This window comes from Primulina eburnea, chromosome 2, assembly GCF_022965805.1.
Source record: "Primulina eburnea isolate SZY01 chromosome 2, ASM2296580v1, whole genome shotgun sequence".
NCBI classification, from domain to species: Eukaryota; Viridiplantae; Streptophyta; class Magnoliopsida; order Lamiales; family Gesneriaceae; genus Primulina; species Primulina eburnea.
This window is the reverse complement of record NC_133102.1, coordinates 46,188,700-46,204,452: the sequence shown is the minus strand read 5'-3', so window position 1 is coordinate 46,204,452 and position 15,753 is coordinate 46,188,700. Positions and strand designations below refer to the sequence as shown.

The 15,753-nt window shown below is 36.3% G+C and overlaps 4 protein-coding genes and 1 pseudogene across 5 annotated transcripts; 3 read left to right on the top strand and 2 right to left on the bottom strand.

Annotated features, from left to right (window-relative positions):
- The first annotated feature begins 215 nt into the window (after positions 1-215).
- Positions 216-1,948, top strand: LOC140823740 (protein NDH-DEPENDENT CYCLIC ELECTRON FLOW 5). The gene is made up of 3 exons (XM_073185226.1): positions 216-866; positions 1,079-1,570; positions 1,670-1,948. Exons 1-3 carry the CDS (start codon positions 360-362, stop codon positions 1,862-1,864), a joined length of 1,194 nt encoding a protein of 397 aa, XP_073041327.1. The 5' UTR covers positions 216-359; the 3' UTR covers positions 1,865-1,948.
- Positions 1,949-2,139: 191 nt separating this feature from the next.
- Positions 2,140-4,938, bottom strand: LOC140823741 (uncharacterized). Its single transcript, XM_073185227.1, has 6 exons — positions 4,592-4,938; positions 4,319-4,372; positions 4,069-4,142; positions 3,411-3,528; positions 3,269-3,327; positions 2,140-2,748 (listed from the first exon to the last, which is right to left on the bottom strand). The coding sequence occupies exons 1-6, from the start codon at positions 4,724-4,726 to the stop codon at positions 2,670-2,672; spliced, it is 519 nt and encodes a 172-aa protein (XP_073041328.1). The 5' UTR covers positions 4,727-4,938; the 3' UTR covers positions 2,140-2,669.
- A 1,239-nt stretch (positions 4,939-6,177) lies between these two features.
- On the bottom strand, positions 6,178-6,789 carry LOC140824386 (VQ motif-containing protein 31-like). The gene has a single exon (XM_073185978.1). The coding sequence runs from the start codon at positions 6,787-6,789 to the stop codon at positions 6,178-6,180; it is 612 nt and encodes a 203-aa protein (XP_073042079.1).
- Positions 6,790-7,658: 869 nt separating this feature from the next.
- Positions 7,659-9,786, top strand: LOC140824385 (AAA-ATPase At2g18193-like; annotated as a pseudogene).
- Positions 9,787-10,064: 278 nt separating this feature from the next.
- Positions 10,065-15,219, top strand: LOC140823738 (folate transporter 1, chloroplastic). 2 transcript variants are annotated; one of them, XM_073185224.1, is made up of 11 exons: positions 10,065-10,396; positions 10,502-10,578; positions 11,134-11,210; positions 11,919-12,009; positions 12,523-12,613; positions 13,201-13,274; positions 13,921-14,034; positions 14,207-14,278; positions 14,388-14,408; positions 14,570-14,637; positions 14,951-15,219. In XM_073185224.1, exons 1-11 carry the CDS (start codon positions 10,291-10,293, stop codon positions 15,078-15,080), a joined length of 921 nt encoding a protein of 306 aa, XP_073041325.1. In that variant the 5' UTR covers positions 10,065-10,290; the 3' UTR covers positions 15,081-15,219. The 2 variants fall into 2 exon arrangements, with proteins under 2 accessions (XP_073041325.1, XP_073041326.1); XM_073185225.1 differs by having other exon boundaries at positions 10,066-10,396; positions 13,924-14,034.
- The last annotated feature ends 534 nt before the right edge of the window (positions 15,220-15,753 follow it).

Sequence of the window (15,753 nt, the reverse complement as noted above, 5' to 3'; positions counted from 1 at the left end):
AAAAAAATTCCCAAAATGGTTTTTATTTAAGGAGTATGTCTTTTGTGAGACGACCTCACGAATTTTTATATGTGACACGGGTCAACCCTACTGATATTCATAATAAAAAAATAATACTCTTGACATAAAAAGTAATATTTTTTCATGGATAACCAAGGTAAGATATTCGTCTCACAAAATATGACTCGTAAAATCGTCTCTCACAAATTTTTGTCTTATTTAAGATCAACCAGAAAACATATCCACCTTATCCAATATCCATCTAGTGATCCAACATGGCTTCATAATCTGGCTACGTTGAAGACATAAATCCCTTCCATTTTCTTCATTCTTGCAAACATATCGCCCGAACCAAATTCATGGCCATTAGTTACAGGACTTGCCTCTCCTTTCTAAACTCGATTTCTATTCCCGTCACAAAACCCGAAATCAAAAGCGTTTCATTACACTCTTACAATGACAACAAACGGGGTTTTGCATTGCCAGTAGTGGCAATCAGTACGGGTTATCAACAGATAGATGTGGGCTACCTTGAAACTAAGTTTGGTTCGCAGGAAGGGGTCAGCTTTTCGAGCATCGGCGACGAGGGCTGCGTGATGAGGATGCGTCTCAAGAACGGAAGCTCGACCAGCTTGATGCTGCCGAGTGGTTTAATCACTTCATTCAAGGCTGCCATGTGGCATGGCGGTTCATTGGAGTTACTGCACACCTCGGTCTCCGCCTCAGATAACGGCGACGGCGACGAGGTGTCTGTTCGAGGAGGATTATCATTGGACTTAAGCTGTGAGGATGATGCAGGTGTTTCTTGGTCTCCAAATGCTTGGAATTTGAATAAAGTAAAAGGAACTCCTCGAGATTCAATCCAGGTTTGTGTTAAATGATGAAACTGCTGTCGGTCCTCTGATGTGCATGCGCATCTTTGGATATTATAATTATAATTCCCAGCTCCAGCCTAGCTCCAGGCTTACTTTTCTTGGACTCATGGCATACTGAAGAGTGAAATTATTGTCAACAAATAAATGACGAGCTCGAATTCTTGGAACAAGTGGTTTATTAATTAACTGAAAAGTGAATGCAGGTAGAATTAGTAAGCAATAACACCTCAGAAGGCGGCGGTGAAGTTGAAGTAAAGCATATTATAACTCTTGGAGAAGAATTTTTAACCTCAGAAGTTCTAGTCTCGAACTCGAGCAATTCTTCGTCCCTTCAATTGATGGGCTCGATCATTAGCCATCTAACACTGAGCACCCCGGAAGCAACTTATGCAATAGGACTACAAAGATCAGATTTTGTAAATAAACCTCCACTGTTGTCGGGTTTCAGCCTAATCCCTCCCGAATTTATAAAAAGAGACGGGAGTAAAGATACCAGCAACTACTCGGGATTGCGTAAACTATTCCCCAATTGGGTTGCCAAAAATCAGGATGGTGATGTAGAAAGCATGACGAAAAGCTCACGAGACGAGTTGGATGACTCGGTACAAGAAGAAGATGATGACTACAAGCATTTGGCCATGAAAATTAGCCGGATTTACACCAATACACCTCGAAATTTCACCATTATTGATCGGGTAAGTGAAGATTGTTTACCCTTCTGCAGGCTTAATAAAATGTACTCATATTTATTAATCGTTAATGCTCATTTGACACAGTATGTATGTTTTTAACAGGGTAGAAGGAATTCAGTGACGTTGGAAAGATATGGATTCAAGGAACTTTATGTTTTCAGCCCAGGATCAGGCCACGAATTATACGGCAAGTATTCATATGTCTGCATAGGCAATGCTGCTCTTCTTGAACCGATAATATTGAAAGCTGGAAGCGAATGGCGTGGAGGGCTAAGTTTATCGAATCCAAATTCCTAGAAACAAGTTACAATACGTACAAATCTTGTACTAATCTACTATGTACCGACTCAACATTGACTCTATTATAGTTCTCTAAAAATTCATATTCTGAGTCTATTTCATGAACGTCATGAACGTGAAATGCTGTATCACCTGTATAAATATGGGGAGGGTCCAAGGATAAAAGTTTCAATTACATTTTTCTTTTATTGAAATCAGAGCTATAACGAGTAAAAAAAGTTGTATAGTGGTGTTTTTAAAACAATTATTAACTCATGTAACATTGAACTGCGTAATTAACAGCAGTAACTTTCGATACATACACACACTTGGTTCAAAAATTGAATCAAGCATGCAACAATAAAACCAGACAATAAGACTATTGTTTTGCGGGATTAAAAGATTTGAGTTTTACAGTTTTAATACCATACGTGCTCTGGCCCCAAAATTGTGTCAAAAAAGAAATATGCTCAAAATATCAAAATGCAGGAGAACAATCACATAGGATTAATCAAACACCTCATCCCATCCGATCCCATCCAGAGAACTGCAAAAATACATCTTAAACAAGATCACTGAGGGAAAAGACGATAGTTGCTATTTCGTGCAGAATGCTAAGAAGCAGAAAATCAGCTCAAACCAGAAAAGGATCTGTAGTCACAAATCATATTTATCATTCTTGCCAAGAGTCATCGATGTAACCAGAATTTACTTGCCTCACCCAGATTGCAACTCAAGACATTCATTTTCATTTTCATTCACAGGCTCTCCACTACAAAATAGCTGCTGCTAACTGTGAGAGCATTCTGCAGAGCATTGGACACTAAAATTCTGTGTCAAAGCATTGGACCATGATCTTTGACACCATGGACCTTGCAAACGGAATGTAACTTAAGCTATACCTGCAAACGACAGAAGAGACCTGGTTTAGATTTTACTTACTAGAAATAAATATTCAGATAGGTTAACCAGCAAATGCTAAGAGGTGTAGAGTAAAGAAAAAGTGTAACAAATAGAAATATACAAGAAGACATCAATTCAAAGACAGGAAATTTGCCATACTATCCTGCAAGGGATAAAGTGTTAAATACATTGACTGTTATTTACTATTCCACGAGAATCTGGATGTTGATCAGTTTTACTTCCACCGCGACAACTTACTTGACTCAACCTCCAGTTAGATAGTTGTTCATATATTTACAATTATAAATTATTGAGACTTCCCAAGTCTATCAACTAAATCAAACTCTTACGCCTGAAGTCCTTGTGACATGGTAAACATAAAACAATTATTAATATACAATAATTAAGTGAGTGGCTATTGGCTAACAACCACATATTTGATTATTTCATGAAAGCAGGAGAATTCAAAAGAAAGATGTGATCATAAGCTGAATTGGTATATAATCAAGAAAACCAAACCAGATAAGAGCTCCAAACTCTAACACGATTCCAAGAAATGTCAACATCTTGTTCCGAACCTAAACCAAGATAGGAAAATTTTGATATGAGAACATACAGCGAGGAATATCAAAGATTAAAGCATCAAGAGAAAATCACTCACGTATACAGCACAAAAAAGAGCAATTATAATGCTAGCAATATATATTGCTGTAGCATATATGCGGACTGGGTCAAGCATCATTGTTGCTTGGCGTTTGGGGCCAATAAGAAATGCTGTGCTGCCACAAAGAGACCACCCAAGTTAGAAGATGAAGTTTCCTTTTATGTGTTTCTATTCCAAATATTCTAGATTAATGGGACTTTCAGAAAATATAGAAACAGAAGCAGATAGTGAGAGTAAAAAAAATAAGTCATACGCAACAGCTTTACTAAGCGAGTTCAGATTGTGAGTACAGTGTAGATTGCCTTAAAAATTCTGTAAATTTCAAATGAAGTATTAGATGCAGTCACTGGTTTGACTATAAGTCCAAAGGCCGTTAAGTGATAGACAAGCAGAAATATCACTATAATTCTACCATCAAATACAGAAACTAAATTGAAGTCCATCATTCTATAGAGGAAGAAAAAAAATCTGTAACTTCCAAGGGATGTTGACTAATTACTTGAATAAGTGAAATAAGTTTTAACAAATACAACCAAAACCAATGGCATTGTAGGCTCACATTCAACACATCAATCCTTGTACACTGTTATTTTCCAGCTCTATTTTATAAAAGTGCGAGAACAATGATAATAGCACATATAATTCAGTGACGAACCTTCCAAGAGCAAGCAAATTGCCGAAGGAGAACGTTATTCCAAACTTGATGGGTTTGAAAAAAACAAGCATGGACTGTAAAACGGAAAGTAGAAGCACATATGTATCAGTAAACCTAAAACTTGAATAAGCATCATTACCCATGTGAAGAATTTAAATATGAATCGCCACAAGATAACAAGTTCTTTCCAAATCAGGGAGAAAATCAACAGAACATCGTCAAATTTTAAGGTATATGACAAAAAATGTACCAAGATCGTGCAAGTTATACCAGCAGCCAAGCAAATTGCAAATCCATACAGCCTCTGCGGAAAAAAGAGAAGGCGTCAAAAAAATAAAACAGGAACTCTAGCCCGCTGAAAATAACATCATTCTTAGTTACAAGTCTGCAAACCTATATTTCATCGATCTGGAGCCCTAACATAGCAAACGAATAGTACAATCAAATGCCGTCAAATTGCGAGAGCAAGATTATGCTTAAACTTAGAATAAAAGCAGACGACTTTTATTACATGCACTTTTACCTGTTTGGTGGATAAAGTGCAGTTGCGATTGAAATCATCAAAGAATGACGATTCCTGCTGCAACTGTTCTTCATCTTCAACATCCATTCCGACTAGCATTTTCATCTTCTCAAATGCCTGGTTCATCTTCTCCATATTTTCAACACTTTTGTAACAAATTTTTTGGGCGAATCGGTGAATCTAAAGTCCCAAAAATTTCTTCTTGCGAGTAATTCTTCTATGGATTCTCTCGCTCACTAAATTCGGTAGATCTGAAACTCGAATTTACCTAAATCCTTGACATGGTATTTGCTTGCATTGAAGGCATATCTTTGGCAGAAAACTCGAGCGAATAACTGCAGTTTCGCCCCTAAATATCTCATATTAAAATGAGCCCCAGAATATTTTAAGTTTTCACAAACAGGCCCATTTTATGAGATTTTTGTGAATTTGATAATTACAAATCTACTTGATATTTGACCATAAAACATGATATCTTCATCTTGTGTTAGGGTTACCACAAGGGGTTTCAAAAACACAATTCAACCAATTTAAACTAAATTACATGATTTGAATTGGTTTTTTAGTTGATCATAAAATGGATCAGTATTTTAAAAGTATCCAAACACAAAGATTAATTTGGTTCATGATTTATATAAAAATTTCCGAAAAAAACAGATTATTAATATAATTGTGCACAAAACTCATGTGAGACCGTTTCAAGGATCAATTTTATGGGACGAAACCGACCAAGCTCATAAACAATATTATTTTTTATGTTAAAATATTACAATTCGTTGTAGTTATGGATCGCAACTCACTGTGAGAACGTTTTATAAGAGACACTCATAATTATGATTGATGATAATAATATAATTTTATACATTCAACAAATTAAATTTAAGCTCTATATATACATTAATCATTAACACTACGTTTGGTTGGAGGGATTAGGTGCGTTTATAATTTTTTTAACCCATCTAATCACATGTTATATCCAAACTCATCAACACTTCCCGTCACCGACCGCCGCCGTCGGCCGATCTCCGCCCCTTGCCGCCGTCGAAGTGGATGGGCAATTTTGTCAATTCATCAAAAAATTCTTAATTATCACATTCGTAACAATCATACCAAATATAATATTATTTTATTATTATATATATTTCTATTTCAATCATTTTTTTTATCATTTATTTCTTAATTATTTCATAATTTTATTCTCCAATCGACCTATATAAAGCCCAAAATGGACCCATTAATTTCAAAGCCCATAAAAATTCTATAAATACTCATTTTCTACTGTTCAAGCTTGGGAGGGTTTTCGTCGATCGGCATTCTTAATGTTTTGTTTTTGTTTATGACGCAAGTGACGATTCATCACAATTCATATTTAGGGTTTGCATGAGTGGCGACGGCATTAATCTTAGTAATGAACATGGCTCCGATCCGCTATTGCAACATATGAAAAAGATAATCAAGTAAATGAATATGCTCCTGCACAGAATTAATCTTCATGCATGGATTACAAAAAATATATAGAAAACAAGGTCACATTAATTCATAAGGAAACTTAGCATCTGTTCTTTTGAACTAACTTTTAGGTTGAGCTAAACCAAGTTCATGATCTTAGCAACCGCCGCAGTAGTAGGAGAAGTTAAAGGAAACAGAGTAAGCAACTTTGGTTCTGCCGAAACCGTGCTTGCACCATTATCCTCAATATCAAGCCTGGGTTTAGAACGTGGTGAAGGGTGCAAATAGGATCTCTTTTCCTTTGTGGCTTTCTCCTCTAATGATTGATCTCCATCAGCCTCTGACACTCGTTTGTTCGAGCCGCTTGGATGCGAGTACGGCGCCACTGGGTGGCTGCCGCTGCTTATTGGGCTCACCTGCAATATACTCGACGGGCTCGGTGACTGGACCTGAGGATTATACACAGCAGGCGGCAGCTGGTTATAAACCTTGAAGCTTGGGGCAGGTCTCGCGATTTCAATATTGGGTCGAGCATTTAGTTTTCGCCTTTCGTGGAGCTCTGCGGTCTGTTTCTTGGGTGCCTTAACTGCAGCTACTGGCTGAGCAGTCTCATTTACAGGTGGGCCTGTTAGGCGCTGGACAAGATCTCGGAAACAGGTCGAATCGGCCTGAACGAACGTGGTCGCGCCTTTGGAACCACCATTACCAGCTGGGCTCTCAGTACCAGTACTCCCGAGTAACTTGTCCATTATCTATAGCTACAGATTAATCAATAAGCATTTTCAATCAACAAACATTTTCGATATATTTAGACTTTTGCGAGATCTAAACTTTATACTGCACAAGTGCACATATATAAAGATAAACATAACAGTTCGGGTGAATCTCTTGCATAATTGCATTTACGTACGTACATTATAAATTTTAATTATATAGAATCATGCATAATTATCACAAAAATGTGAAAATAATTAAATTGTAAAATTCAGGATTAGAAGATGAAATAAATTATCATGCCACTGCTGTATCTAAATCTGAACACGAGGAAACTATTAATGGACATATATAGAACTATCACCTCAAAAAACCTCGTCAAGTTCAAGAACGAAAATCGGGGGTTTCTTCTTTTAAAATTTTAAAACTTAAGGGAAGACGACCATGTTTGTTTACCACGACAGAGCTCCGCCATGGACGGCGTCTTGGAATAATGGCGGAAAAAAAAAGGTTGTTGGAGGCTCAAAATATAAATATAAACCTGACAAATGTGTGAATTGACGATGGATGCGTTTCTGTATTTGTTCAATTAATCAGCTTTTCTTCGAGGTAATTATATTTGGTCAACTACGAAAGAATATGCATTGATGTAAATCCTCTAGTTATACAGTAATGACCAGGGGTTTAAGGGATGTCCTAGATTTTTGAGTCAATGGCAAATCAATAACTTTGACTCTTTTGTCTTCCATTCATATTCAATGGAAGTTAAATCCTCATATTTCAGATTTTTTTATTAATTCGGAAATAATTACTCCCCCAAAAATATTAAAACAATGGAATGACGTGTACATAATGATGTCATGCATCACAGTGTACTCTACCGGCTATCCTACTGCCTATACCAGTTCTTTCTCAATCGAAGTTCCTGCTTGAAATCAGAAACTGAAGTTGTTGATTTTGTGGCGAGAAATAAAAATGTATTCTGCGGCAGAAATGCAATCAATGGCTACGAATATTTTCTCGGCCTACGCATCAGTTGCAGCATCGATTATGCTATTTCGATCAGTCGCCCATGATTTGATTCCCGAGCCCGTACAATGAGCTGTCTTTGAGGCACTCTCCCATTTCTTCAAACATTACTTGGGAAGGTTTTTCAACTCACTTCCCACCCAGATAACAATGGTGGTGGACGAACAATGTGGCATCACCCGCAACCAAATCTACGATGCCGCCGAGTTATATCTGCCCACAATAGACAATCCCGACTCCGAAAGAATCAAAGTGCACAAAAGATACAAACAGAACAGCATCGGTATTAGTATGGAGAAGAATCAGGAAGTCGTTGATCATTTCAAGGGTTTTAAACTCAAATGGCAGTTTGTTCTGATCGAACCCGACAGTCAGAAGAAAAATGTCCAGCCGGAGAAGAGATTTTTCGAGTTAACATGCGACAAGTTGCATAAAGACGATGTATTCAATGAGTACTTGCCTCACGTTATGGCCAAGGCAAAAGAAATCAAAGATAACGAGAGGGCGGTGAAGTTGTACACCAGGGACTTTCCCTTGGATAGCTAGGATGACGACAGTGGCAGTTGGGGTGGGCATTGGGGCTGCATCAATTTGGATCATCCTGCCACCTTTGATAAATTGGCGATGGACCCGTGTTTGAAAAAGTCCATCATTGAAGACTTAGACAGGTTTGTGAGGAGAAGAGACTATTACAAGAAAGTAGGCAAGGCCTGGAAGAGAGGCTATCTAGTGTATGGCCCTCCTGGGACAGGAATCGCTGCCATGGCCAACTATCTGAAATTTGATGTGTATGATTTGGAACTTGCCGATCTATATTCAAATTCAGAATTGAGGAGAATCTTGCTGTGCACGACAAACAGATCAGCTATTGTAATCGAGGATATTGATTGCAGTGTGCAAATGCATGACATGGGTGCCGAATCCGAGGGCAAAGATCCCTCTAACACAAAGGTTAGCAGAAAAATATTACACATTATGACATGAGTTATACATGAATGATGCTTTGATGGATTTCTGATTAATATTGGTGTTTAATGAAACAGTTGACATTATCTATACTATTACATTAAGTGTGAGGGCCTTAGAATAACTAAAAGACACCAAAATATTTAATTTCATAATTACCCTTCTTATCATACTAAAAACATTTTCAAGTCACTCCATATTTTAAATAGGAAAAAATCAAAATAAAAATTCCCTTTTAAATCGAACAACTTTTCTAAATCGAAAATAATTTCGTGTTATTATTTAATATCTTTTGATCAAATTAAAAATAATAACAGCACATGCAATACATGTGCATCTTTTACTAGTGTGGAGTATTGAACTTCATAGATGGATTGTGGTCAACTTGCGGGGATGAAAGAATTGTTATTTTCACAACGAATCATAACGAGAAGCTGGATCCTGCCCTGTTGCGCCCAGGTCGAATGGATATGCACATTCATATGGGGTATTGTACACCTGAAGGTTTTGATGTTCTGGCCTTGAACTACTTGGGAATCAAAGATCAAACAAGCTTCATCCGGGAAGTAGAGATCAGCCCTGATGAAATTGCAGAACACTTGATGAGAAGCGATGATGTTGATCTTGCACTTCAAGGGGTTCTTCATTTGCTCAAGAAAATGAAGGACGAAAAAACTTTGGTACCTGTCGATGAAAAAACATGTGATGTTGGAGAAACCTAAGAGAGAATGGAATGTGATGGAATCGAAATTGACAAGGAACAAAAGATGAAGTACGCTAAAGTCTCGAAAAGAGTCAAAAGAAGGCGATCAAGCAGACGTAACAAGATCAAGCAAAGGTGATAAAGGGAGCAAAGTTTGTAGGAATGTGTGTAGATGATAAATCTGTGACGATGATGAAGCAAAAAACTACTACTACTATAGTACTTCTTGGGCATGGTTTAGTCGTGAATTTGAAAAAAATGAATAATAAACTTTTTGACTTTTGTAAAGTAAGCCAATGCCTGTGAATTTTTACCCCTTGCATAATTCAAAATTGAAAAAGCACCAACTAAAAAATTGTGAATATCAGAATATATACATATATATACGTAAATATGGTGTTATTTATATTTAATATTTAATTTTTATTAATATTTCATTTTATAATAGAAAATACTATCGATCTTTATGTAGTTTAAGTTTACATAACAAATATTAATTTGATAAATAATCAAAACTTCAAATAATACGTATTTTGGATTAATTATTCATTATTATTATTCTTTAGTTATCTCGATGCTCGCCCCCAAGTAAATCTAACCAATCAAGCGGGCCTTGAATTACAAAATAGACGGCCCATCTCAGACTGAGCAACAAAATCAGGATTCTTCTCTCTTCTTCCGTCAAAATTTTAAAAAATCGTTTCTTGGTGGGTTGTTGGCAGAATTTTTGGTTTGATTGAGGCTGGATTCGTTCGAGGGGAAGAAAGCTGCGTCATTTTACGGGTTGGATTTCTCGAATGACGTGGGCGAAGCTTAAACGACTAGTTGCCGGTGATTGATGGCTTCGCACTGGCAGTGGGAGAATGCCGCCGCTGGCGCTGCTGCAGGCCTCGCCACTGTTTCTTTCTCTCACCCACTCGACGTTATTCGCACCCGCTTTCAAGGTTTTTGTTTATATCCATATTAAAAATGAACCTGCGTTTTGTTTGTGATAATCGTTTTTGGTTGATCGTTTTTGGTTGTTAATTATTGGTTTGATGTTGAGACAGTGAATGACGGGCGATCATTGAACCTCCCTACCTACAAAAACACTCCTCATGCTCTCTTCACCATTGCTCGTACCGAGGTTTGTTCTGCTTGATGAACTCAAGACATGCCAACACTTCATTTAATAATTTATGTTCTCATATTTATCATTTGCCAATAAATTGAGTCTTTTTTCATCCATTTTTTACCCCTCTTTCTTTCTGCTGAAAGGATATTGTTATACGTATCTTGAAATGGAATGAAGTTCATCGAATAGTGCTGACTCCAAAAATCACACCGCACCCAACCCACCACCCCAAATTGTCCCAATTAAAACAAATCGCATCTGAGTTGCCTGAGGTTTACCTTTTAAAGTGGGATAATTTTGTAAATCAGCAGTAAAATTTGTCCAATATGCTCATTGAATCCTTAATCGAAAAGTTAGTTGGTCTGAAGGTGGCCAGATTCTTGTTTTAAGTACATTCCAAATGCTAAATAATCAAACCTCTCGAATTTGGATGCTTATTAACATGATTTATTGATGCATTGCTAGAAAAGAGCTTTCTGTTTCTTTTTACTCAGTTATAAGATCTTTAAGATTATTGTCTCTCTTTCTGTCACTGCTGCATGCTTCAAATGATCATTTTTGCTTCAGGGTTTTAGAGGACTATACGCTGGTTTCTATCCTGCTGTTCTTGGATCTACTGTTTCTTGGGCTTTATATTTCTACTTGTAAGCATCGATATCAGAGTTTTATCCTACTAAATATTGCTTAACAATGCTTTTGAAACTTCCAGTTTAAAAATATATTTTCCTCTGTACTTGGAGTGCCCGAAGTAAATATGGAATGTGTTATGTGCACATATTTGTATTTTTGTTGGAGTGGTCATCATCAAATGAGTTCAATACTCAGCAGCAACTGCTCAGAATTTTACTTCTTTTACTCGTTTGTTTTAAATCAAATTTACCCATTTAATAATGGTGACTGGAATCCAGGACTTTTTTTTTGATAGGAAACATTAGAATGCAGGACTTCAATCATGGGAAACTGTTTTCCCCACCACTGGGCTAATAGTTAACCACATTTTCACCTCATTACTTCTTCCTTTGAAATTTATTGTGTGGTCCATCATAAAATATATTCACGATGCAGTGACGCATTTGATGATTAAATTTTTCCTTGTTATATTTTGTGTATTCGAGTCCTTTGATTTCTGATAATGTTAGTGGACTAACCATGCAGAACATATGGTTTTGCTTGTTGGAGTTGTATCACTTCTTGTTTTACTATCAGCTTTGCCTCTAGATTGATTTAATAAACATGTAGAATGTATTTATATCCATATGGCTCATCAGCTTTTCCTCTAGATTTTACTAAACATGTAGGATGCATTTATACACATATGTTTAGACCATAATTTGATTGCCTTGTATTCTCAGCTACAGCAAGGCCAAGCAACGATATTTGAGAAGCCGGGATGTGCTCAGCCCAGGTCTTCATCTTGCATCAGCCGCTGAAGCAGGAGGTTTGGTCAGTAATATGAGCTTCCAATGTGTGAAATAGGATTTGTATGCTAATATTTACTTAGTCAGCTTGCGGTGTTCCATAACTGCAGATGTTGCATCACAACTGCAAGGACGTGTGAAAAAAATAGTTTACCTCAAATTTACTTATTGTCACATGGAAAGGGAAATTTAAAGGACAGAATCCCCAAAGTTTTGTTTCAAAAGGGAAGCAGATGTGCTGCTAGTGTTCTATTCTTCACAAACATGAGCTTACAAAGTTGAAGTTGTTTTTATGTATTTTAACTGAAAAAAAATTTGTACATCAACTCTATTTAACAGTTGCTAATGTATGTCAATAAACCATAAATCATTTTAATATTGTCTCTTTTTTTATGGAGTTGGATCATAGTTATTTAGGGCGCAAGGCACACTAAAGCGCTAGGGTACATTCATCAGAGGAATTTTAGAGCGACCATCTAAAGTCATTCAATACTAACGTACTATCTTTCTTATAAAAGTGCATTTGTGGCTTGTTTAGGTCTGTTTGTGCACCAATCCGATTTGGCTGGTGAAAACAAGGTTGCAGCTTCAGACTCCTCTGCAAGCTCATCCATATTCTGGTTTTCATGGTCCGTTCTAATATTTTGTTGACTTTCTATTGATTTTATTTATTCTATGCCAATGCTTATCATTGTTTATTCAGTTCTATATAGTTTTGATTTGTGATATTAAGGTAAGAATATTATTTTCTATTTTCAGGAACTTGATGCTTATGCTTTTCTTTTCCTGAACTATTGAATGAATTAACTTCTTTCTGAATTTTACTTATATTGAAAGTTTGTGGTTTTATAAGAACACTTGACTGGGATCCATATGGGCAAGATCAACCGATACTAACGAGTGCTTGATAACATAGGTTTGCCAAAATGAGCTGTGTGTAATTTGTAAAGAAAGGTTAATAATCGATACTGAAGTCGAGTTGAAGGTTTCTAAGAGGATGCGTATGCTCATTTAATCATCAATTTGCCAATGCTATACCAACGAGATTAAGAAAATGCGGCATATTGTTTGTCTTATGATGTGTGTTGTTTCTGCTATCATGATTATTCTCTTGTACTTTTATTTACATAATGCAATTTTGGGATTTTTTTATTCTTTTATCTATGATTATAGTTTATAAATATATTTCAAATTTCCTAAGTTTGTTGGATTTCAGATGCTCTAAGAACCATACTAAAAGAAGAGGGGTGGAGGGCTCTGTATAGAGGACTCATGCCTGGTCTTTTTCTGGTTGGGTTTTCTCATCCATCCTATTTTGTTTCTTTGGTTTCTTCTGGCTGTTACATGCTGTAGTTATATATTCACCCGTATTTAAAAACAAACCACCCTTTGGGGCTACAACATAATTTTTTTTCATTGTTATTAAGGTAAGAATATTATTTTCTATTTTTCAGGAGCCTGATGCTTATGCTTTTCTTTTCCTGAACTATTGAATGAATTAACTTCTTTGTGAATTTTACTTATATTGAAAGTTTGTGGTTTTATAAGAACACCTGACTGGGACCCATATGGGCAATCAACCGATACTAACGAGTGCTTGATAACATAGGTTTGCCAAAATGAGTTGTGTGTAATTTGTTAAGAAAGGTTAATAACCGATACTAAAGCCGAGTTGAAGGTTTCTAAGATGATGTGTATGCTCATTTAATCATCAATTTGCCCATGCGGCATATTGTTTGTCTTATGAAAATGTGACATAATTTTTTTTCACTGTTATATAAAACAAAAAACCACATGGGCCCAGTTGGGTTATTTGGCCAAAACCTATTAATAATCATTAAACAAAATCAAGGAGGGAAGCACCTCCGTTTTTTACCCAACTTATTCACAAATGTTCTAGAGATTCAAGGAGCTTGGTGGTTTTCTGCCGTATCAGCAGGTTACACATGGTGGTATTCAATTTACTGCATATGAGGAACTTCGCAAAGTTGTTATCAATGTTAGGACTGAAGAAAGTGGAGATAATTTTAATACATCTGATGATTTATTGGTTAGTCTCTGAACCATTTTTTTCCTTCTCTCCAATAAGTTACATCCAGTAGAAGTTATGTCTATGCATCTGTATTATTCTGATTTTCTCAACAAAAACAAGAGGAGAATGAGAATTTTTGACGTGACATTGATTTCTAAGCTAGGGATTTTTCTTGCATTTTGGTTGATAGGATTCAATCGACTTTGCAGTATTAGGGGCCTCGTCAAAATTGAGTGCCATTCTTTTGACATATCCATTTCAGGTAATGTTGCAATGTGAAAACCCTTTTTAGATATTTTTCGAAAATTATACCTTTTAATGATACATTTGCTTGTCTTCTTTGTTGGACGTGGTTGAATGACATCTTACAGGTTATTCGAGCTAGATTGCAGGTGACAAGCTTTCCCTTCTCATTTTTGTTCTCTGTGGAAGTGTTTCTTTTTTTCAGTGGAAAAAAATTGCTTTAAATAAAGCAAACAAACTCTAGATTCCAACTTTCTTTTTTGGATCTCATTCCCTTTGAATTGGCAAATTAACTTTTTCTGAACTGTAGCAACGCCCAAGCATTGAAGGGGTTCCTAGGTATATGGATAGCTGGCACGCAGTGAAGGAAACTGCACGGTGAGACTTAACATCACCCTGTGTCTCCATGTATAATCGGAATCATTGTCCATGTTTTCTCTATACTTGTTTCTATCATTCGAAACGAAGTTAGTTACCTATGAAGGACTTTAACTATAAAGGTTAACATATATTCTTATTTATTTAGCTAAAACAAAACTGTTGTATCTACTATCAGTTCATACAATGTTCGAAAGAAGAGTCTTTCATGACAAGGAGTCCACTATATTTTGTCGTTCATTCATTTTCACTCGATGAGTTCACAGCATCATGGAACATAATATGAAGTTTTTCCTCTTTGGCTCAACTGCAGATACGAGGGTCTACGAGGTTTCTACAAGGGTATCACTGCGAACGTGCTGAAGAATGCTCCTGCTGCTTCGATAACGTTTATCGTGTATGAAAATGTGCTAAATATGCTCAAACTGAGGAAGGATTTATGATCTTGTTTTTGTTTGACTTTTTTCTCATTCGTTCAATTCTTTATGTAGAAATATTGAACTCAATATCATCCTAACTGGAACCATTGTCGTACCTGAGATTTCGAGGACCTAAGTCCAAATTAGAAAATTGGACCCTTCGAATGATTACATCATCATTTTTTTATTATTAATGTAGCATTCTAAACATAAAAACGTTATCTTTGTTTAAATTATTATCTACTAAAAAATCTCCGATATTTATAACAATTTCCTGGATAGTCAACATTCAAATCAACACATATCCAGCTATTTGGGAAACCTAGTACACGGGAGGATTTCCTCATCTCCTTCCCAAAGAAAAAAGAAAGAAGAACTTGTAGTTATTAAAAAATAGCCATGCTTACAGCAAAAAGATGCAGAGTTACACTTCTAGAATAACCAAGGAATACCTTCTAAATATAATCTCAAGCTGAACTCCGAACGCTGCCAAGATTATAACACACACTGCCGCATGAAAATTTTAAACCAAAGTTTGAAAAGATGAAACTAGTCCAGATGGTAAGACAAGAAAAAGAGAAGAGAAAAGGATGTTCACTGAAGCCAATATTTTGGAAGCATTTAAAAAAAAAACCACTTTCCCAGAGCAAAGCCAAAAATACATCATATTCTCCATCATCAATTCATAATCTCTCAA